Raw genomic sequence first — 23,207 nt, 5'->3', positions numbered from 1 at the left:
TTTATGTTTAGAAACTGCATATTACTTCATAACCACGTTCATTTGTATATCATATTTCTATTAAATTATTTATTAAAAATGTTAATGACAATAATCAAATTGATATTTATGAAAAAATAAGATGTAAATATTAAAGAACTGAAGTAGAGCGCAGATGAAACCTTTGAAACTGAATTGAATTCATCTAGTCTTCCATTTCCAATCATTATAATTAGATATAAGTCCATGGCGACCGTTAGGAGGGTTTTCTCAGTTCTTGCCTCTTATTTCAATCTCCACCTCGTTCGAAGCTAGGCCCCCGACTTTGATTAGTTTATGTTCTTTCAGGGTTGAAGCTCATTGTTGGAAGCAGTTTGAACCCTACAGTTTTGGTTCATTAAAGCAAGGAAAGAATCATAAATTCTATGTTTTGGAAAACGATAAAAGATGGGATTGAGAATCTTGACCTGTGACTTGATTTCATTATAATATAAATCAAACGTATTGTGCTTGTATTTAACTCGTGAATAATTGCTATTACAGAAATCTATAGGATTATAAATGTAAAGAATGTTTTACCAATCAACATAAACTGACCATCCAAATCAAATAATGCCAATTCGAGAATTAAAAAAAGAAAAAAAACCTACATCATCTTGAAAATAGTTGTAACCTGTTGACATTGCAAGCAGAAGCTGCATCCTCAAAGCAGCTACAGAAACCATCTCCATCCTTTGGGAATGATGCTGGTAGCGGACGGTCTGGAATCACTCCTACCTGCAGAATATCCAGGCGCGTTAAGAACGGTGTCTTCCTGAGAAGTGTTCGTAGGGATAAGAGATAGAGAGACCTTGTCGATGTCGATGTGAGCTGGTGTCTCGTAACGAGCCACTGTCACAGCCAAGCCAGAACCGTCTGATAGTTTAAAGACTGACTGAATCTTGCTGCAGAGAAGGATGTGAATTCTTGTAAGGAAATTGGATATTATACATCTAATCATGTTTTGGGCGCAGCCAAAAGTTCTTACCCTTTCCCGTAGGTTGGTTCTCCAAATAATATAGCACGCTTGTTGTCCTTCAATGCTCCGGCGAGTATTTCACTAGCACTAGCAGTTCCCTTGTTCACCTAATATAAGGGTTATGTTCAAACGATCATAATAAAGTTTAAAAGGCTTACATTTTTCGTACTCGTACACTACAATTCAAACGTCCCGATATAAGACAAAATGCTATGAACTCAATAGCATAAGAATGCAGAGGGGAATAAGAGGATAATCGTGATTGTAACAGAAATATTAATGAGGAATCCACAGAAATATTAAATGTGAGTTGATGGAGCCTCTATTTAGAAAAAGAATGGAGCTGAAAGTTTACCAACACAGCTAAAGGTTCTGAAGCTGCTATAGAGCTACTTCCATCTGAATCATATATATCTCGGACACCACGACTATCGCAAATATACACTATAACGCCTTTGTCCAACCTGAATAAGAACAGATAATATGAAACCAGGCTCCAGAGCGTTAAGAGGACATTTCTACTTGCTACAATGATTCACTGTCAACGTTTGAATCTTTGTATGTCAAGTACTATGTTAAAAGTATGATAAATTATTGAGATCCGACCAAATCGCAAATGAAATGATTAATGGAAAAGAGAAAAGATGGAAATGATAGATCTCACACATGCACAACATCAATGTCACCTAATAATATTAGTCTACTCAATTCATTAAACTACATCCAAACAAACTTAAAAAGACAGCCCATTCTACTAGGGGTTTAACGAGGGCAGGAACAAGGAATCAAACATATAGGAAACTACCTGACCTAGTCAAATGGTAATGGAACTTTCCCTTCAATAGTCAGATTCTTTGTCCCACAAGGTTATCGTGATAAATATGTTTGTCCACAGAACATGCGGTTTCTAAAAGCACATCTGAGAGTCCTGGGATGTAACACCCCAAGACCACCGCTAGCAGATATTGTCCTCTTTGGACTTTCCCTTCTAGGCTTCCCCTCAAAAGCACATTTAAAACACGTTTACTAGGGAGAGGTTTCTACACCCTTATAAAGAATGTTTCGTTCCCCTCTCTAACCGACGTGGGATCTCACATGGGAATCCATTTTTCATTGCTGAACAAAGCAAGTTCTTTAGTTCTCAACTGGAAATGGATCTCGCATTCGTTTTTGGAGAAAATTTGGGATTGATTTATTCCCTTTGGATCTTATTCCCTTGCTTCTTTGATCACACATTTCAAAAGAGGCGTAATAGTTGATTCAGTTTTAACTCTAAGTGCAACTTTCCTACCTCCCATAGAATTTGATTTCCATTTTAGACAATCTCTTTACGACATCAAGTTCCAAACTTGTCTAGCCTTTTTATTGCTATAAGAGACCTCCTTTCCATAAATGCCAAGTGATAATTTTACAGATGTAATATACTTGGATTATCCATTGTGTCATATTACACCATTAATGAAACGAACAGCATGAATAACACATCAAATAATATACTCAAATAGCACGTACCAAATCTTGGCAATCTCAACTCCTTCTGGAAAAAGACCACCACTGCAACAAGTTCCACAGTTCAAGAGGTGTGCTAAAAGGAAAACTTTAAGTGCTGAAAAGTGAAAACTAATCACCTATTATCCCGAAGGTCAAGTACGAAGGCATTAACCTTGTTACTCCTTAAATAATCAATCGCTTCTTTCACAGCACCTGCAAAGGACATAATTCTCATAACCAGATAAGCACGTTACCCCTTGGAATCCCTTTACGACTGAGAATGATACAAGACAATGTACTAAACATATTGTTGTTTTCAAATGATGTGCAGATAAGTAGAATGGATGAAGGAAGTTTTTTGTTTAAATTATTAGAAGAAATTGTCTCTGAGAGTCACACTACAATGTAGAGCCGCAGCAATAAAGGACAAATGATCTTTCTTACCAGATGCCTTTTGAGTAAATGACGTAAGCTTGATGTAACCAATCTTAGAGGAGTTGTCCCCTGAGCCAGGCAACTCACAGATTCTGGACTTCACTGGATTTATTGCAACTTTCTCTCGCCTGGAAGGTATGATTCTATCAGTTCTAGAACCGTCAGAACATTTGAGGGAAAAACGTACTTAATGCAGCATAACTCATAAGTAAGCTATAACATGCCAGGAGGTTCTTTAGGAACACAGGTCTTTTGGCTCCCTAGTTCAGCTCCACGTTAAAAAAACGTAAGATAAAAGGACAAATATAGTAAACTGAAATATTCTATACCGACGAAGAACTACCAGGCGTTACAAAAAGAATTTAATCTACTGCTGGAAGGAGGAAGGAATCAAGTCATAGTCACTTAGATGTAAAAAATGTGGAAATAATCTTACACTAAATCAAGATGCTTTACACTTGGGCCACTTTGAACGGTCAATTGCACAGAACTTCCTTCTGGTCCTCTGCAATCACTCTTGTTAGAAGTCAATTCAAATACAATTAAATATACACCAAGAAATTAGTGCTTCAAAAGAAATTCTAGGAACAACTTTAACCAACTACACATATGAGTTAGAAAATTGGGTCTTTCTTAATCAAAAGCTTCTAAATAGATTCACAGATAATCAAATTGTGTGCCTTCAATGTTGCTTATTGTGATGGCCTATGATGAAGTAACAAAGCAAAACACTCCGTATGTTTCATACTTCATTAACCAACATGAATCATAAACGAATAAAAATATTTAAGATCAAAGAAATTTTAGGGTATATCGAGCTCCTTAGTAATTTTTATCTATTAATCTACTGACAACACGTAATGTTACACCGTTTAATCTTATGGTAAGGGGAGAAACCTACTGCAATCGCTCTGCCGCATCATATATGCCCATGGATTCTGTGGTAGTATCATCAATTGCCAGAAGAACATCACCAGAAGTAATACCAGCTCTTTCTGCAGGGCCCCCTGGTGCAGCTGAAATGACAACAAGCCCAGCAGGTCCATCTACATTGGTGCGATAACCAATGGACAGTCCTACACCTGTAAAAGCACCTTGAGTACCAGACTGCCTTCAAAGAAGATATTACTAGAGTTTAGAGCATTTCTTTCTTATGCCCAGAAGGAGATTATAAGTGAATGTCACAGCTAAATTTTTATATGGAATTTCTTCTCCATATAGACAAATGAACCGACCTAAAAAAAAGTTGCATCTCCTACCTGCAAACTTTTAAACTTTTCAGGTTCTAAAAATCGAGTGAAGGGATCACCAAGAGTCGCGAGCATCTTCTTTATTGCAGTATCTGAAAACAAAATTATCAACTGAGTGGCAACATTTCAGGAAAATGAGTAAAAATGTCTGCCATACTAAATCAGCAAGAAATTTCTCGTCTGGGATTTCATGGAAAGATGATTACTGTAGACGTCATACTTATAATAAGCTTTTTATATTTCCCAAACTTGTACATTATTGCATGATTAAACCGTGTAAATGATAAAACATTGGCATTGGCACTTTGCAGAGCAACCACAAAGCTAAATTCACAATAGAGCACATGAATAACTAGAAAGCATGATAAACAAATCAATAGGATCAGAGGTAGTGTTCTCACAACAAGAAGAAGAAATCAGAGTTTCAAATGCTGGGACAAATTTACGACCCTGGGGTATTGGAACTGTTTAGTGTATATTCATGCTTTTAGATGATAATTACGAAAATATTCGGTCTACCGTGCATGATCAGAAACAGATAAAAGTTTCATACAGGTCTCTTCTCGCGTATTCATGGGTTCATTTCTCAATGCATTTTCTCTGTAACGAAACCAACTTTGCCCATTAAAGGTCTTATCAATATATGCACGATCTATTGTCCTCCACGCCTCCAAAAACAGTAGGTTCTCTTCAGTGAGGGCCTCTGAATAATAGAAACACATTTAATCATGACAAGAACAATGAAGAACATTCGGTTCTCAGAAATTGCAAACACTACGTGAAAATTTGAACTTACGTGATGGAGTGCCGCCAAAAGTAGAAGAAACTGACATTACTAGCATCACGCAGACCATCACTCGAGCAAGTTTTACAGAGAAACGCTGTCTAAATTTTCCCAAAGAACTCCTGATTCTTCGGAAATTCACCTGGTATATATTCCAATTGAACACATACAGATAATTCAAGGATATCAAATCAAACGAAGAAGCCAAACAGGAACGATATCTCCAAGACTGGCGAAACAACAAAACACGATTTGATCCACAATTACAGCCCAAAATTCTCTCCCGACCATCGGCACTGAGCCTCGTCGATCGACCAAGACCAACCACAGAAAAGTTCCATGGCAATACCTGCGACTGTGAAAGCTAGCTCAATCTAACACGCCACTAAAACATTAATATAAATTCTTAACGCCACATTCAACGACGGAAATTTCCCCGGCAGAATAAGTTTTGCACTATAATTGACGGAAAAAGACATTGGCGATCGTTTAAACAAAGAGATGGAGGAGGAAAAGAGTACCTTTACAGTGGCGCGAGAACTAAGAGTATTTTGATGCTGGACATTGAAGAAAGCGAAACGCTGTGAGGACGAAGAAGAAGCGCAGCTCGAAAGGAACTCCATCGGCAGTAAGAGCCCCGGCGGCAGAAGCCTACTGAACGTTCACCACCATTTCTGACGACTGATACGACTTATCCATTGTTTTTGCTTATTTTTTCGTCTCCTGGAGAACGGAACAAATATGGGCTGGACTGGGCTGAGCTGCGCTGAACTGGGCTGAGCTGGGCTGGGCTGGACTGTGCTGAACTGTGCTGAGCTGGGCTGGGCTGAACTGGGCTGAGCTGGGCTGGGCGGAGGGCCTGAGCTGGGCTACGCTGGGCTGGGCTGGGCTGAGCTAGGTTGGGCTGAGCTGGGCTAGAGTGGGCTGGACTGTGCTGGGTTGGGCTGGGCTGAGCTGGGCTGATAGTGGTGGATCCAACAGGCCCATGGGCCTAGTTGAAAATTAAATATAACAATTTTTTTTTTGGCTAAATGTATGTTTGCTCTATTTTTTCAATTTATTCCCTCAATTAAACTTCATCGATTATGAAGGACTAAATTGAAAATTTCAAAACCAAAAAATATTAAATTTTAAAAAATAAATAAATAACTATTAGGGTCTAAAACATAAATTTATTCCGTTAAGAATATGAATACAGTGGGAGATTCAAATAGGGGTGTACATTCAATCCGACAACCTGAACCAACCCAACCCAAACTATAATGGTTGGGTTGGGTTGGATTAGCTTTTCGAGTTGGCTTGAGTTCATTTTTTCTGAACCTGAGCTGACTCAGTTCGATTTCAGGTTCATAGGACAAAACCCTCGAATTGATTAGTTTTTCGGGTTAGTTTGGGTAAAAAAAATAAAAAAAATTCCTAAACCCAACCCAACTCAGACCATATACACCCCTAGATTCAAACATGTTATCTCAATCCGCTTACTTACTTAGGTAAAAAATAAATATATAAATATTTCTTAAAGTAAATATATATTTTTTTAATATATGTTAAAAATTATGTGAATTTCAAAAAACATTTGAGTGATGTATTTAATCGATGCCTAGGATTTAGAATTTGGATTCGGTACCAACTATCTACAAGATCACTCTCATTCGAATATAATCTCGGTTCATTCATGTACATCTCCATTACTTGAGTGTCACACATATACTATGAGTAAGTATATTTTTAAAAAATAATTATAAAAAAAAATAACCCGACAACCCAATTAAAACTTACAGGGTTGGGTTATGAACTCTATTTCAGTTACTCGGGTCACCAACCTAACCAATCTAACGGCTTGGGTTGATCCAAAAAATTTCTCCAACCTAAATTATAATTTTCTTATAAAAATGAAATTTCATATTTTTACATTAAATTCGGATACCATATTTACTTCCAGTTCACATTTACTTCATGTGTATATATATATATACTAATATTTTGAAAATTAAGTTGTATGTAGAATTTAATTAGGTTGGTATTAATAATTAAAATAATTTATAAATTGTGGGGACCACCCCAAATCAAGAGTGAGAGAATGAGATTCACCTAATCTAGGTAAGGAATCTTGTTTCAAATCCTAAATTTGTGGACTTTTTTTATTTTATTTTTTATATTAAAAATATAAATCTATAGTTTTCCATCACATATTTTTAATTTAAACAGATTCTCATTTCAAATCTTAATAAATAAAATAAAATAAAATATAAAATTTATTGTTTTAAATTCTATTTTTAGTATCTGACTTTTCAAATCTAATGATTTTTATACTTAAAAAAATTCAAAATATTTATTTAATTTCCAATTTTGGTCTTTAGGCTTCATTTCTACTTAATTACGTATTAAGTCAAATTTCAATATATATATTTATATATATTATAATTGAATATTTATTTTCCGTTCTTTCTTTAAATATTCTTATTGAGAAGTCTCCATTTAATTTTTTCTTTGGAATAATTATAATAATAATTGAAAAATAACCTAAAAATAAAAAAGGTAAGAAAAATTCCTTTGAGGAATATTCCCTCCAATGGCTCTAGTTGAGAAACTTCGTGGGCTCGAGATTGAGATGGGTGATGAAGAGGAAGACAGGAAAGTCTTCTCGTACCCGTCCCATCTTTTGGATATCTCTACTATAGGGGTGTTCATATGATCTAAGAACCTGATGAACTCGAATTAACTAATTTAAACTTTAACATTAGATTTTTTTTCGGATTAAGTTGGATTGAATTTTTAAATAGTAAAAAATTAAGGTCGGGTCATGGGTTATTCTGAAGATTATGAAAATTAGATTTTTGTAATCAATGGTAGTGATGCACTGTGACTCTTGAATATTTGAGTTTTATGACATTTTAATTATTAATATAACAAACTCAGAAATAGATGGTGGAGTTGAGTTGGAGTGTGAACCCTATTCAAGTTGTTCAGGTCACCCGCTCAACCAACCGTAACTCAACTCATATGCACTCCTACTGATCTGGAGTATGAGGTGAAAAAAAGCTATCGAATTCGTTGATCTCGTGTCTTGTAAGTTATACACAAAAATGTTCGAGCATTTGTTTAGTACAACAAATATGTGGTATTAATTTTATCGGCTTAAATGAACGTAAATAGATTAAATTATATATATTATTGTATGGTGGCCTCAAATTTTACATTTTTTTAGGAGTGGGGGTGTCGAGGCTCCCACTTTCACGTTCACATGCACACACTAATATTCCCATATCCTAACAATGAATTTACGATATTACCCCTGGAGTGGACCCTACACTCGTACTATAAAAATTGATAACTCAGCGCGTGGAGTCAAACACTATCATCGCCGCCACATGCGGTGTCTCTGCGGGCCCCACCATCTTCAAACATTTTTCCAAATAAATCTCGAAACGAAAAAAATAAATAAAGAAAGAAACTCCCACGTGTCGGACTCTTATTGGGTAAATTACGTGGACGAATCTCATTGGATGAAGCGCGACATCGTGAACGTCGTCCAATATTACCCTTTTTCCTTCTCCCTAATTTACCCCTCACTAAATCCTCAAAATACCATTCTACCCCTCTGATCCACGATAAATACGGTGTACTTTCTCCCTTAGTATTTCGCCAACTCACACTGGGCCCCACTTACTCCGACAGTTGATCTTCCTCCTTTCACTTCCAAGTCAAAGTCAAACACTCTTCTGTTTTTTCTTACTCTACACCCACCCGCACACGAAAAAGGATATTTTTGAATATTTAATTGTTATTATTAATTAAAAAGAAAAAAAAAAAGAAGAAAAAAATTGACATCCCCTGGTTGCGTTTCCCCCACCACACCCAAAAACCCTCACGAAGACATCGTGTTGACGATAATAATAGACTCACAACAACACTCTTTCTCTCTCTAGAAAACGGGTTCTCTTTCTCTCTCTTTTAAAAACTCGCACAAAAAAAAAAAAAAAAAATGGAGTCTTCTTTGGCTTTCATGGATGACCTTCTGGATTTCTCTTCCGACATCGGTGGGGAAGACGAGGAAGACGACGCCGTTCCACCCTTTTCCCTTAAGCCCAAGGCGGCGACGACGGCGGCGGCGGCGCTGACTGACTCCTCGGAGTTCAACGCCGGTTTCCACCCGGAAGATTCCTCCTCTTGCCGTGTTTTGCCTGTAAGTCCTTTTTTTCGCCGGTGGGTTTCGTTATTCCGGTTGGGTTGTCAAAAATGGGCTCACACGGAGTGAGTTACTGAGTTGACTCGCCCGAGTTGGGAAAAAGTTGAAGAGAAAGTTAATTGGGTGGGTGGGGGTGGGTGGGGGTCAGTTGAAAAGACGGATATGGCCCTGGGTACACTAGTTGAATTAGGAAACTTGAGGGTATTTTGGGTATTTTGTTAATGGGGGTCCTTTTTATGTGGTTCTGAGCTGTCGTCCGTTAGGTTTAGAATTGTATGCTTGTAATAATAAATAATAATAATATCCGATGGACAGGGAGTGGAAATATCAATCAATCTTTAATATTGCCACTCCTGTCTTCCTGTGAAATGACATTTTTGCCCCTATCCTCCAACATTCCTTTATCGAATAGGACTAGGCTTATTCGTCCTTTTGCTTTTAGCCTCCCGCAGTCACGCCTTTTCTCATCCTAATTTTGAAAAAAAAAAGGCAATAATTTAATTATTATTTATTATTTTTGCTACTGTTATTATAATTATTGGTGGACCAAAAACAAAGTACGGACCGAGTTGACTCGGTTTTTTTAGGCCGAGTTGCTGAAATAACTCGTTTTTGGTTTTTTTTTTTTTTTTTGGGTGTTAGGAGGAGGATTACGCTGAGGAAGAACTCGAGTGGCTATCAAACGAAGATGTATTTCCCGCCGTTGAGACGTTCGTCGACATTCTCTCCGACCACCACCCGCAGCCGCCGTCGTTAATGAGCGTTTCCAAACAGAACAGTCCGGTTTCGGTTCTCGAAACCACTTCAATCAGTAGCCACGGCGGAAATAAACCGAGTGCCCATGGTAGCATTCTGATGAGTTGCTGCGACGGCCTGAAAGTTCCCGGCAAGGCACGGAGCAAACGCCGTCGTGGCCGTCACGTTTCCGGCCACCATCTCTGGTTTAAACAACAACCCAGTTCGAGAAATGTGAAACAAATACAACCCATCACCACCGCCACCGCCACCACCGCGGCGGCGGTGACGACGGCGAAGACAGCGATTGGGAGAAAATGCCTACATTGTGGAGCAGAAAAAACGCCGCAATGGCGGGCTGGTCCATATGGGCCGAAAACGCTCTGTAATGCTTGTGGAGTTAGATACAAATCAGGGCGGCTGGTGCCGGAGTACCGTCCGGCGAGTAGTCCGACGTTCTCGCCGGAGCTGCACTCGAATTCTCACCGGAAAGTGATGGAAATGAGGAAACAGAAGCAGTTTGGTATGGTGGTGAATCCAATGGATAAAGGGTAAGTTTAAATTTTGGGGATTTTTCTCTTTTTGGTTGAGTTTAATGAGCCATTTGGTTCCGTTCTTCATTAATCCTCTTTTTTTCCCTTAATTTTAGCTTAGTTTTTAGGCATTTGTTTGTTATGTGGGATAGAGATTTAAAAATTAGTGGAAAATTTCTCTGTTTGATGCTGAAAATTCATTATACAGCTCTTTTAATGCATAGAAATTTAGGGTTTTTGTTCATATTTTTCAGTAAAAATTTGAAATTTTCTGGGTTTGATTTTCCCGAGAAAATTCATGTTTGCCAATGAATTTTGTGTTTGGCAGGCGGGAAAATTTAGTGCAAAAATTTGAAGAATTGAATCGATTTTTGTGTTTCGTTATTTGGGTTTGAGGTTATAATGGGTATTCCAATATCAAATCAAAATTTTATTTTTATGTGTATTAATGTAATTAAATAATTTGTTTTTATTTATTTATTATTTGTGTCTTTTTTTTTTATAAATATTTTATTTAATTTTGTCAGTGTCCAGATTTATGTAAAAAGGATATCCTCTTTTTTTAGTCTCTTTCTTTTCAATTTCACGTGATCGATCATTCATAAAATTAATTAAAAATTGAGAGAAATAAAAATGTTATTAATTTAAATTAGTCGCGATTTTATTTATTATTTTTCAAGAAATTATTATGTTACGCAATGAAAGAGAATCAATGTAGACCCGACCCGACCCGACCCGGTTCGGCCCAATAGTATTGGCCCAATTTGTTTTAACCAAGTTCATGGAGGTTTTAATAATAGCCTTTATTTTGATAATTAATTTTTTTAAAAATATTTTAATTAATTGTGATACATAATCTAGACAAGTTTTAAAATCGTGAGATTGATTGTGATATATAATGGGCTAAAAAGTGGATAATATTTGCTAGCGGTGTGTTTATGCTGTTACAAATAGTATTAGAGCTAGACATCGGGCGGTATGCTAGTGAAGATGTTGGCCTCAAATGGGTGGATTGTGAGATCTAGGAAAATGAAACATTTGTTACTGTGAAAACCTCTATTTAGTAGACGCATTTGGAGAGGGAAATGAAACATTTCTTATAACGTGTGGAAACCTCTCCTTAGTAGCCGTGTTTTGAAACCATGAGGCTAATGACAATATATAATGGGCCAAAATGAACAATATCTGGGCGAGGAGTAGGTTACGAGATCCCACATTAGTTGGAGAGGTAAACAAAACATTAGTAGACGGGTTTTATAACTGTGATGTTGATGGTGATATGTAACGAACTAAAGTAGACAATTTCTACTAACAGTGAGCTTGAGCTGTTACATAACGAGTATGAACGGATAAGAAAAAAAAAAAAAACACCAAAACTTCGACTCTTAATCTCTACGTGTGGAAAGTCAAACTTTTGAATTTTGACCGAGCATTGAATATTAATGTCGATATCGATATATTGATGGATATCGACGAATATCGACGAATATCTGTATATATATTATTTTATTATTAGTATTTATAGTGATATTGATAATAAACCTCCACATTCATTGGTGCAAGCTTGAGATAAGGGTTTGTCTTCTTTTTTGTGGGTTTTCCACTGCCCATTCAAAGACAAAAGACCCCACACACTTAAAAAAGCTATCAAATGTGTGTTGTTGTTCTTCACTTTTCCCCCATCTTTTTACTTACTTTTCATTCTTTATTATTCCCATTTCCTATTGTGGTATTTTGTGGAGTTTGATTTGAAAAGCTACACTTTCTTCTTAGCGTTTTAGGTCAGTCGGGATCGAAAATTTCAACCATAGCATACTGTAGATACGCCAACAAAATGGAGCGGAGTCAAATGTGATTTATAAAGTGATTAGATATCCCGTTTTAAGAAGTGGGCTCTCGAGTTTTCTTTCAATCATAGCATAGCATACACAAAATTCGTTGTCCACTTCCACTCAAGATCGAAACTTTCAACTATAATAGACAGTGGAGATGTCCGCAAAATGGAGCGGAGTCAGATGTAACTTATAAAAGTGATTAGATATCTAGTTTCAAGAAGTGGGTTTGAGTTTTCTTTCAATTGTAACATTGCATACAAAAATTCATTGTACACTTCCACTCAAGATCGAAATTTTCAGCTGTAGCATACTGTAGAGACATTAACGTAATGGAGCGGATTCAGATGTTACTTATAAAAGTGATTTAATATCCCATTTCAAGAAGTGGGTTCGAGTTTTCTTTCAATCATAGTATAGTATACACAACTTCGTTTTACACTTCCAATCATGATCGAAACTTTCAACTATAACATAATGTAGAGACATCAACGAAATGGAGCAGAGTCAGATGTTACTTATAAAAGTGATTTGATATCCCATTTCAAGAAGTGGGTTGAGAGTTTTCTTTCAATCATAGCATAACATACACAAAATTCATTGTCCACTTCCACTCAAGATCGAAACTTTCAACAATAACATACTGTAGAGACGTCCACAAAAGGGAGCGGAGTCAGATGTAACTAATAAAAGTGATTAGATATCCCGTTTCAAGAAGTGGGTTCGAGTTTTCTTTCAATCATAGCATAGCATACACAAAATCCATTGTCCACTTCCACTCAAGATCGAAACTTTCAACAATAACATACTGTAGAGACGTCCACAAAATGGAGCGGAGTCAGATGTAACTTACAAAAGTGATTAGATATCCCGTTTCAAGAAGTGGGTTCGAGTTTTCTTTCAACCATAGCATAGCATACACAAATCCGTTGTCCACTTCCACTCAAGATCGAAACTTTCAACAATAACATACTGTAGAGACGTCCACAAAAGGGAGCGGAGTCAGATGTAACTAATAAAAGTGATTAGATATCCCGTTTCAAGAAGTGGGTTCGAGTTTTCTTTCAATCATAGCATAGCATACACAAAATCCATTGTCCACTTCCACTCAAGATCGAAACTTTCAACAATAACATACTGTAGAGACGTCCACAAAATGGAGCGGAGTCAGATGTAACTTACAAAAGTGATTAGATATCCCGTTTCAAGAAGTGGGTTCGAGTTTTCTTTCAACCATAGCATAGCATACACAAATCCGTTGTCCACTTCCACTCAAGATCGAAACTTTCAACAATAACATACTGTAGAGACGTCCACAAAATGGAGCGGAGTCAGATGTAACTTACAAAAGTGATTAGATATCCCGTTTCAAGAAGTGGGTTCGAGTTTTCTTTCAACCATAGCATAGCATACACAAATCCGTTGTCCACTTCCACTCAAGATCGAAACTTTCAACAATAACATACTGTAGAGACGTCCACAAAATAGAGCGGAGTCAGATGTAACTTACAAAAGTGATTAGATATCCCGTTTCAAGAAATGGGTTCGAGTTTTCTTTCAATCAAAACATAGCACATACGTTCAAGATCGAAACTTTCAACCACAACATATTGTAGAGGCGTTAACAAAATAAAGCAGAGTCAGATCTGACCTACAAAAGTGACTTGATATCGGTTTCAAGAAGTGGGTTCGAGTTCTTTTTCAATTACAACATAGCATATACAAATTCACTTTATTTCGTTAAATTATTCAATTTTTATGTCAAATGAACATATTTTTTTCATAGATAAACACTATTATTCTCTCGAAAACTACATAAAATCATACCTTAAAATTTATAGACTAAGTTTAATAATAAAAACAATAATTTAATATGTTTCACTAACTTTTGTTCTTAAAAAACTAAAAGAATTACTCCTTTATTCCAAGCATCATTTGCATTGAATAAAATAAAGAAGCATATACCAAACCATTACTTCTAACCATGAGCTATGCACGTGCTTATTAATATATATATATATATATATCCCACAAATGCTAAACTTTTAGGCCTAAAAGTGTGAGTTATCTCAAACTCTAATTATAATGCTTTGACTTAGAACACCTGTAATATTGTAACGACCCATGTCTCGGATTTAGAATCTTTATTCTATACTCAAGGGCTCCGATCTCGACATTCTCTACATTCCCTGCGACATGGTTACGTTACTTACTCCTCGATTCTAAGAGTGAAAATTATTCCCTACTGACCAACACGACATGAATTGTCCTCACACATATGCATCTTAGAAAAATTGTCCTCAATTCTTAGTCATCCCATCATCATGATTACTCTCATTCGAACGCGGTCTCAGTTGATTCATGTACCTTTCGTTTACTCGAGTGTCACTGTTTAAATTTTTGGTTCCACAGCTTGCATGAAAAAGGTGGTTTACACGAGAGCCAGAGCCAGATAAACCTAACTTCTCTCGAGCTTAATTTATTTTTCTCTCTTTAGTCCTAATTTTGCCTACCACCTTCACTAGAGGTGACATGGGTTTGCATTGCTTCTAGAAAGATGTCACTCTCCTTTTTGTCTCTATCATGTTTATTTATTTGTAAGCATCTAGGCATAACAACTATATTACATTAATACACATAATATAAAGTTTGAGACTTTAGTATAAACATAAAATTATACACATTTGGTGAGATCACGAGTACGAATTAAAATTTATAAATAAAAAAATAAAATTTAAAGTTAATAAAAAAAAAAATACAATTATTAAAATTGGACATTTATAAAAGCAATGTGGAAGAAAAATAATATTTAAAAATTAAAAAACCAATAATTATAGTGAGTACCAGCAAAGTGGGCACTTCTCACATCCTATCCCATTCTTTCAACGGTGAATGATTGTTTGTTGGACTCTTAAGCAAATGTGAGCCGTTTGATTTTGACGTCGGCTTTTTTTTATTTTTATTTTTAATATTATACTTTTATTAGTGGGTTTGGGTGGGCCCACCACCAAATTCTGTGGGCCCTATAATGGGCCCATTTCTCTGATCTATTTGGGCCCGGTCCAATCTTCTGTCCCTTCCCTTCTCCTCTCCACAATTCTCTTCCATTAAATTCCTTGCAAGGAATAACTTCTATTTCCTTTTCTTTTATTTTTATTTTTCCCAATATTTAATTTTGAAATTATTCAATAAACAAATGGATTGAAGAATCTTCGTGTGAGATCCCATATCAGTTAGAGACATGAACGAAACATTCCCCATACGGGTGTGGAAACCTCTCTCTAGTAGACGCGTTTTCAAACCGTGAGGTAGATGACGATACACAACGGACCAAAACAGACAATATCTACTAGGGGTGAACTTGGACTGTTACACTTTGTTTAGGTGGAGAATTGGGGATGAAACGACCCATGCCCAGGATAAGAGCGAAGACTATCTCTACAGACCAACACGAGTTCCTATGATTGAGCCAGCATTTGAATCATATTTCTAGATCCAAATTCAGTATCCCAATATTCCACCTCCTAGCTTCTCGAGAGTCAAGGTTATCTTCACACACCAACACAAGTTTCTATGATTAAGCCATCGTTCTCTCATTCGAATATAATCTCGGTTCATTTACGGTATAAAATTTTAAACTCATATAAATAATATTTTTTAATTCTCACTCCACTAGTTATATTTTATTTTTGTTCCACGATAAAAATTTGAAGACGGAATGTATTCATAATTGAGATATATTATACACGTAATTGACTTAATCCTGATTTTTTAATATAAATTAACCTATTTTCTTCTCCAAGAATATTATTACACCTCGTTACAAAAAATACAAGCCTAACATACATGTTTTAATAACTTTGTGGGGGAAAACGTATAATGGAAAATACAAATATGATAATATTTACGGGTGGAGGACTAAGGTCATTACAAATGATACTAGAATACTAAACGATGTGCTAACGATGAGGTTGAGCCTCAAAGGAGGGTGGACACGAGACGATAACGTCACATTTCACAAGAATTAAATAAAAACTTGATCTAGAATCAAAATATTTGAAGTTTAAATTTGCAGTTTGTAGAACAAGAAATTGAGTTGATAAAGAAATGGAAAATCACAGAGAAGTATGAAAAAGAAGAAACAATTGAAAAAAAAAAAAAAAATCCCGAGAAAATTCGAAGCGTTGTTTCTGTTCACAAAGTGAAGAACGCAAAAAAAGAATTGGTTAGTAATGAATGGCAGCACAGCAGAAGGAGCTCCATCATACTCCACGGAGCAGGATTTTATGCTTTAATCTCACCCTTCCCTCAAGAATCAACCTAAATAAGCTCTTCAAATCATACCCATCTTATGAAACCACCCCTTTTCTTCATCATTTCGATTAACATCATTCTTAAAGGATCTCAACTCCATGTCTCTGTTCTTGATTCTTTGATGGGTTTTCATTAACTTCGTAAGATACTTCAAATCTCTGCGTTGATTTTGCGATTCTTTCGCAATCGCGAGCTTTTGGGGTTCCAAAAAGCCGCAAATAAAGGCGCCAAATCTTGCCCTCGATTTCAGCTCATGAGCTGAAAGTTTCGCCTCTGTTTCGCCTCTGTTTCGCTGTTCTACCTGATTGTAACAGAGACAGTGGTGGATTTCATGCTTTTATTGCTTCATTTATGGCGGCTGATGATGATTTTAATCGCTAGTCCACAGGTACTTTTGTTTTTCCTCACTCATTTCTACGGTTTTTTCATAGATTTTAGCAGTTTGTCGTATATGGTTTTCATAGATTCCCGTGACAAGACTTGTCTGATGTTTGTTTGTTTGTTTGGATTCCCTTGTGCTTGTTCTGTTTAAGAATTCCCTTGTTCTTGTTCTGTTTAAGAATGTAATGAGATTTGAAGGATTGTCAACATTGTATTAGTGTTTCATGTCTGAATCCTTTGCAGCTACTGAAGTGTTCTTACCTCTGGTTGGTGGGATGATAGTTAAGATGTTGTATTGTTGGAAAGTGGTGGGGAGTTTGGTGGTACTGGGTCTTGTGTTTAGTATGTCACATGGGTTGAATTCAGAAGGGCATTCTCTATTAGAGTTGAAAAGCGCTGTTTCTGATCCATTTAGTTGGCTAAGAAACTGGAACTCGAGCGACGAAACGCCATGTAAATGGAGTGGTGTAAGGTGTAGTTGTGGCGAGGAAGGAGTGGTTTTGTCTGTTGACTTGAGCTTAAAGAATCTGTCAGGTCCTTTAAGCTCGAGCGTTGGTAGCTTAATCCACTTGACTCATCTCAATCTTTCCTGGAATGAATTCAGTGGAAGAATACCAAAAGAGATTGGAAATTGTATGGAGTTGGAATATCTTGGTTTGAACAACAATAAATTTGATGGTGAAGTTCCATATGAATTGGGACGACTGAGTTCTTTGGTTACGTTGAATATATGTAATAATCGAATCCGTGGTTCTTTTCCTGAAGAGATGGGAAACTTGAAATCGTTGTATGAGTTAGTTGCGTATACGAACAATATCACGGGTTCGTTGCCTCGTTCTTTTGGGAATCTGAAGAGGTTGCGAACGTTTAGAGCAGGACAAAACGCGATCTCGGGGAGGTTACCGGGTGAAATAGGTGGGTGTGAGAACTTGGAAATACTTGGGCTTGCTCAAAACCAGTTAGAAGGGGAGTTACCAAAGGAGCTTGGCATGCTTACAAACTTGACTCAGTTGATTCTTTGGGAGAATCAGCTTTCTGGCATTCTACCAAAAGAGCTTGGGAATTGTACAAGTTTAACTATGCTTGCTCTGTATGAGAACAATCTTGGTGGACCTATACCCAAAGAGTTTGGGAACCTAATCTCTTTGAAGTATTTGTATATATACCGAACCGCATTGAACGGAACTATTCCCAGGGAGATCGGGAACCTTTCTTTGGCAACGGAGATAGACTTCTCCGAGAATTATTTGACCGGTGAGATACCGAAAGAGCTCGGTAACGTAAAAGGTCTCCAATTACTTTACCTCTTTCAAAATAAGCTGATTGGTGTTATACCAAATGAACTTAGTAGCTTGACTAACTTGACTAAACTTGATCTTTCAATCAACGCCCTCACCGGCCCTGTTCCCTTCGGGTTTCAGTATATGCCTGCATTGTTTCAATTGCAGCTTTTCAGCAACAGTTTGAGCGGTACCATTCCGAAAGGACTCGGTCGATATAGCTACCTATCGGATATCGACTTTTCAGACAACTTCTTGACAGGACGAATACCTCCCCATCTATGTCATCGTTCTAACCTCTCCATCTTGAACTTGGAGTCCAATAACCTTTATGGAAACATACCTACCGGGATCTTGAACTGCAAACCGTTGACGCAGATTCGTCTCGTTGCTAACCGCTTTACCGGTGGCTTTCCGGTAGAGCTGTGTAACTTGGTGAACCTTACTGCTATTGACTTGGACCACAATAGATTCAGTGGTCCTCTTCCTCCAGAGATTCAAAATTGCCATAAGTTGCAAAGGCTACATATTGCAAATAATTACTTTATGTCTAGTTTGCCGAACGAGATCGGAAACCTCGTACGGCTGGTGACTTTCAATGTTTCGTCAAATCGGTTTACGGGGTCCATTCCACCTGAGATAGTCAACTGTAGGATCCTCCAACGCCTCGATCTCAGCCACAATAGCTTCGAAAACGCTTTGCCAAAGGAGATTGGATCTCTCTTACAGTTGGAGATTCTTAGAGTTTCAGAGAATAAATTTTCTGGAAGTATACCTCAAGAGCTCATGAATCTCTCCCATTTGACTGAATTGCAAATGGGTGGCAATTCATTTTCTGGTAGCATTCCTTTTGAGTTGGGGTTCTTGAAAAGCTTACAAATTGCTTTGAATCTTAGTTTCAATATGCTAACTGGTTCAATACCACCAGAGCTTGGAAGTTTGAATCTATTGGAATATCTCCTGCTTAATAACAACGATTTGTCCGGTGAGATACCGATCTCCTTTGCGAATCTTTCAAGTTTAATGAGCTGTAACGTCTCCTACAACGACCTTCACGGGCCAATCCCTTCGATACCCTTGTTTCAGAATATGCCCACGAGTAGCTTCGTTGGCAACGAGGGGCTCTGTGGCGAACCTCTTGGCAACTGTAATGGAGATTCATCGTCTCCATCTATTCCATCTTTCGAGAGCGTAAATGCACGTCGAGGTAGAATCATAACCGGGATTGCAGCTGCTATAGGCGGAGTTTCGATTGTTCTTATTATGATCATCTTATATTGCATGAGACATCCATCAGAAATCGTGCAAAACAAGGAAACACAATCTATGGATTCGGATGTCTATTTCCCACCTAAGGAAGGTTTTACTTTCGAAGATCTAATCGAAGCGACTAATAGTTTTCACGAGAGCTGCGTATTGGGAAAAGGTGCATGTGGAACTGTATACAAGGCAGTGATGCATTCTGGACAGACGATTGCTGTCAAGAAGTTAGCATCGAACAGAGAAGGGAGCAACATCGATAATAGCTTCCGAGCTGAGATTTCGACACTAGGAAAGATTCGACATCGCAATATCGTTAAACTATACGGTTTTTGCAATCATCAAGGCTCAAATCTTCTTCTTTATGAGTACATGGAAAGGGGTAGTTTGGGTGAGTTGCTTCACGGGACGGCGTGTAACTTGGAATGGCCGACTCGGTTTACAATCGCCGTTGGAGCTGCAGAGGGACTTAATTATCTACACCATGGCTGCAAACCAAGGATCGTTCATCGCGATATCAAATCGAATAACATTCTCCTCGATTATAACTTCGAGGCTCATGTTGGTGATTTCGGTTTAGCAAAAGTAATGGACATGCCTCAGTCTAAGTCGATGTCAGCAGTCGCGGGATCGTATGGATACATCGCTCCTGGTAATCGTTTCATTCGTTTGTTCGTTTATAGACTTTTAGTGAATGAAATACTAAATCTTCCCACCTCACCTAATTTGTTGCAGAATATGCATACACCATGAAGGTCACAGAAAAATGTGACATATACAGCTATGGGGTCGTATTACTAGAGCTGCTAACTGGAAAAACTCCGGTACAGCCGATCGATCAGGGAGGTGATCTCGTCACGTGGGTCAAAAACTATATGCGAGACCACTCGATGTCGTATGAAATGCTAGATCAGCGACTGAATCTTCGAGATCAAGGCACGGTCAATCACATGCTGACAGTCCTAAAAATCGCTCTAATGTGCACAAGTTCGTCTCCTTTTCATCGGCCATCGATGCGGGAAGTTGTATCTTTGCTCTTAGAATCGACCGAGCCTGACGACGATAATATTCCAGCTTTAACTTATACTCTAGCCCCAAAGGACGACGCAGCCTCGTGAAATTCCGGGTGGGCAGTCTTCGTTTTCGGATAACTGAATAGTTCTTGCATTTTTCTAACGTAGAATATATATTTTTAGAGTTTGTAACATATGCGGTAATGGTTATGTTACCCAACTATTGCTTAGATTTTGCATTTGTTTTAGGATTGAATAAAGTGTTCTTTGTATAGTTTTGCATACGATTGATATAGAATAATCTATCGCTCTCTATTTTGCTATCCATATCTGATAGACCTAATTTTAGTGCTTAAAAGGGGTTGGAGAGGAGAACGAAACATTTCTTATAAGGGTGTGGAAACCTCTCCCTAGAAGATGCGTTTTAAAACAGTGAGACTGACAACGATACATAACGGGCCAAAACAGACAAATATATGCTAATGGTTGGCTTGAGACATTACAAATGGTATCAAAGCTAGACACTAGGTGGTGTGCTAGTTGTCACGGTCATGCTCGTCCAAGACATGTTGCTCATGGCCGCATGCCCATGACAAGCCAAACCCTTTATGTCTTTCTATGTTCTAATGTTTTACTTTTTTTTATTTCTAGGAAGTATGACGTTTCGGAAAAATCATGTCTAGGCCTACCAGACATGAAATGAATGTACTGTAGGGGGATGACTAGTTGTCAACTTCTCTCTACCCAAGGTTATATACTGTGAGTTGTTGTTGTTACTCTCTTGTTTGCTTATACAACGTCTCTTTCAAAAATCTCTCTCTGCCCTCATTTTCTAAAACCTTCTCTTAAACCGAGGTCAAAGGCTCGAGCATACGTCGCTTGGCCGTAGGCGACGTAAGAACGAATTGGCTTAGCTCACTTGTCGTTGGAAAGTGAGTGCCGCACAATCGCAAGTCTGCTGCCATCAAAAGTGCGATTGTGACACCCGTGAGGATGTTGGACCCCTAAGAGGGTGGATTGTGAAATCTCACGTCGGTTGTAGAGGGAACGAAACATTCCTTATAAGAGTGTGGAAACCTTTCTACATTAAATGTTTTTTTAAAACTGTGAGACTGACGACGATACGTAACAGGCCAAAATGAACAATATTTGTTAGCGGTGGGCTTGAGACGTTACAATCTCTCCTTTATAAATACAAGAGAGAGGGTTGTTGGAGCTCCCAATGATGATGAAAGAGATGCCATTCTAAAAAAAAAAAAAAATTATAATGCTTCACATAATCTTTATACCCATTAAAGCTCGTTTGATAATTGTTCGATTTTTTGTTTTTGATTTTTATGCTTATAAACACTATTCATTTTATAGTCCAACATACACATATCTAGTTCTCCCACAATCCACAAACACATAGTATTGTTGCATTTGGTTCTATCTCTGTTATCTTTGTAGATATCAAAGTAATGCGAAAAGCTAAGGCACTGAGAGGTACAGAAAAACCGTGTTGAGCCCCAGAAGTTTGGTTGAAAGGTGAAGGCGTAGCCGTCTAAAGGTGGGAGCTGGTGGATTCCCAAGTCATCATTGCCAGATTTGTAGTGAACAATGAGTTGATTGTGATTTTTTAGAACATTTGTTATATTAACGGTAATTTGTGGGTCTTGAAAGATTGATATGTCGATTTGTAGTGGTATGTTCATATTTCCCTCCTCTAATATCATTTCTTAATGTAAATGTTTATATTATTATCTTAATGTAAATCTTTTGTATCATATCTTTGTATTATCCTTTCCTTATATAAATCGAAACATTTTCTGTTAATTTATCTCAAAGTTAGGAAAAATAAATGGAATGTTCGTGCTGACTTTGTGGTTTCGTTAGACCTTACACAAGGTTTTTTTCCACTAATCGAACATAATTTATGCAGAAATTAAGATTGTTCAATCATACATGTAACCTATTATGTATATGTTTACTCGATAGCAACTCTAACCGACTTGCCTCTACTCTAGAGTAAGTTCTAAGACTCGACCTTACTATTACTACAGGGCTAAATCCTTCAAATGCAATATTTATCTCATATACTTGTTTTGATTATCAATCACGACTAAAATAAGTTAACAATTCTTAATATCGTAATTTATGTCGACAGTTTATAGTTCACTTATACTAATCATATCAAGCTAAATATATATATATATATATAGAGAGAGAGAGAGAGAGAGTGTATATATATATATATATAGAGAGAGAGAGAGAGTGTATAAGAACAACATATCAAAACATTAATTTATTTCAAAATGAAAATCCAACCTTACCACTTATAACAAATATCATAATGATTGGTTTTATAGTTGAACATACACACATTTTGCTCACTCACAAACCACGAACAAAGAACATCTTCGCAATTCTTTCTATCTCTCTTATCTTTGTATATATCGAAGTAATGAAACGAGCCAGGCCATTGGAAGGAACAGTAAAACAATGTTGAGCCCCACAAGTTTGGATGAAAGCTGAAGTCGTAGCGGGCCCAAGGTGTTAGCTTGTGGACTCCCAAGTCATCATCGCCTGATTTGCAGTGAACAGTGAGCTGATTTTGAACTTTCAAAGCATTTGTTATCTTGACCATAATCTCTGGGTTTTGGAAGATTGATCCTTGGACAGTAGTAAATTGGTTAGCTAAGAACAATGAAATTAAGAGAGAAAGGGCAAGAGT

General features: G+C 37.3%; 3 protein-coding genes across 5 annotated transcripts; 2 read left to right on the top strand and 1 right to left on the bottom strand.

Annotated features, from left to right (window-relative positions):
* Nucleotides 1-470: 470 nt before the first annotated feature.
* On the bottom strand, nt 471-5,656 carry LOC111807267 (carboxyl-terminal-processing peptidase 2, chloroplastic). 2 transcript variants are annotated; one of them, XM_023692911.2, is made up of 13 exons: nt 5,479-5,656; nt 4,970-5,312; nt 4,727-4,876; nt 4,183-4,265; nt 3,825-4,030; nt 3,360-3,428; nt 2,933-3,051; nt 2,626-2,701; nt 2,510-2,551; nt 1,353-1,461; nt 1,007-1,104; nt 830-923; nt 471-756 (listed from the first exon to the last, which is right to left on the bottom strand). In XM_023692911.2, the coding sequence occupies exons 1-13, from the start codon at nt 5,578-5,580 to the stop codon at nt 631-633; spliced, it is 1,617 nt and encodes a 538-aa protein (XP_023548679.1). In that variant the 5' UTR covers nt 5,581-5,656; the 3' UTR covers nt 471-630. The 2 variants fall into 2 exon arrangements, with proteins under 2 accessions (XP_023548679.1, XP_023548681.1); XM_023692913.2 differs by having other exon boundaries at nt 4,970-5,306.
* Nucleotides 5,657-8,872: 3,216 nt separating this feature from the next.
* On the top strand, nt 8,873-10,658 carry LOC111807734 (GATA transcription factor 1-like). Its single transcript, XM_023693592.2, has 2 exons — nt 8,873-9,143; nt 9,789-10,658. The coding sequence occupies exons 1-2, from the start codon at nt 8,943-8,945 to the stop codon at nt 10,434-10,436; spliced, it is 849 nt and encodes a 282-aa protein (XP_023549360.2). The 5' UTR covers nt 8,873-8,942; the 3' UTR covers nt 10,437-10,658.
* Nucleotides 10,659-16,378: 5,720 nt separating this feature from the next.
* On the top strand, nt 16,379-20,778 carry LOC111807613 (uncharacterized). Of its 2 annotated transcripts, XM_023693412.2 has the most exons (3): nt 16,379-16,948; nt 17,185-20,133; nt 20,217-20,778. In XM_023693412.2, the coding sequence occupies exons 2-3, from the start codon at nt 17,217-17,219 to the stop codon at nt 20,597-20,599; spliced, it is 3,300 nt and encodes a 1,099-aa protein (XP_023549180.2). In that variant the 5' UTR covers nt 16,379-16,948; nt 17,185-17,216; the 3' UTR covers nt 20,600-20,778. The 2 variants fall into 2 exon arrangements, with proteins under 2 accessions (XP_023549180.2, XP_023549178.2); XM_023693410.2 differs by having other exon boundaries at nt 16,379-20,133.
* Nucleotides 20,779-23,207: the final 2,429 nt, after the last annotated feature.

The sequence above is a fragment of the Cucurbita pepo genome, chromosome 12 (genome assembly GCF_057944985.1).
Source record: "Cucurbita pepo subsp. pepo isolate OVF chromosome 12, ASM5794498v1, whole genome shotgun sequence".
Taxonomy (NCBI): Eukaryota; Viridiplantae; Streptophyta; class Magnoliopsida; order Cucurbitales; family Cucurbitaceae; genus Cucurbita; species Cucurbita pepo.
This window is presented reverse-complemented; position numbering and strand designations above follow the sequence as displayed.

Bases quoted from the DNA above. Each gene is read 5' to 3' on its own strand.
- LOC111807734 (XM_023693592.2), top strand. From the start codon at position 8,943: ATGGAGTCTTCTTTGGCTTTCATGGATGACCTTCTGGATTTCTCTTCC. The intron at 9,144-9,788 runs GTAAGTCCTTTT...TTTGGGTGTTAG, and splicing joins CCTCTTGCCGTGTTTTGCCT to GAGGAGGATTACGCTGAGGA.
- LOC111807613 (XM_023693410.2), top strand. From the start codon at position 17,166: ATGTCTGAATCCTTTGCAGCTACTGAAGTGTTCTTACCTCTGGTTGGT. The intron at 20,134-20,216 runs GTAATCGTTTCA...AATTTGTTGCAG, and splicing joins GTATGGATACATCGCTCCTG to AATATGCATACACCATGAAG.
- LOC111807267 (XM_023692911.2), bottom strand. From the start codon at position 5,580: ATGGAGTTCCTTTCGAGCTGCGCTTCTTCTTCGTCCTCACAGCGTTTC. The intron at 4,877-4,969 runs GTAAGTTCAAAT...TCTATTATTCAG, and splicing joins TTTTGGCGGCACTCCATCAC to AGGCCCTCACTGAAGAGAAC. The intron at 4,031-4,182 runs GTAGGAGATGCA...CTTTGAAGGCAG, and splicing joins AAAAGTTTAAAAGTTTGCAG to TCTGGTACTCAAGGTGCTTT.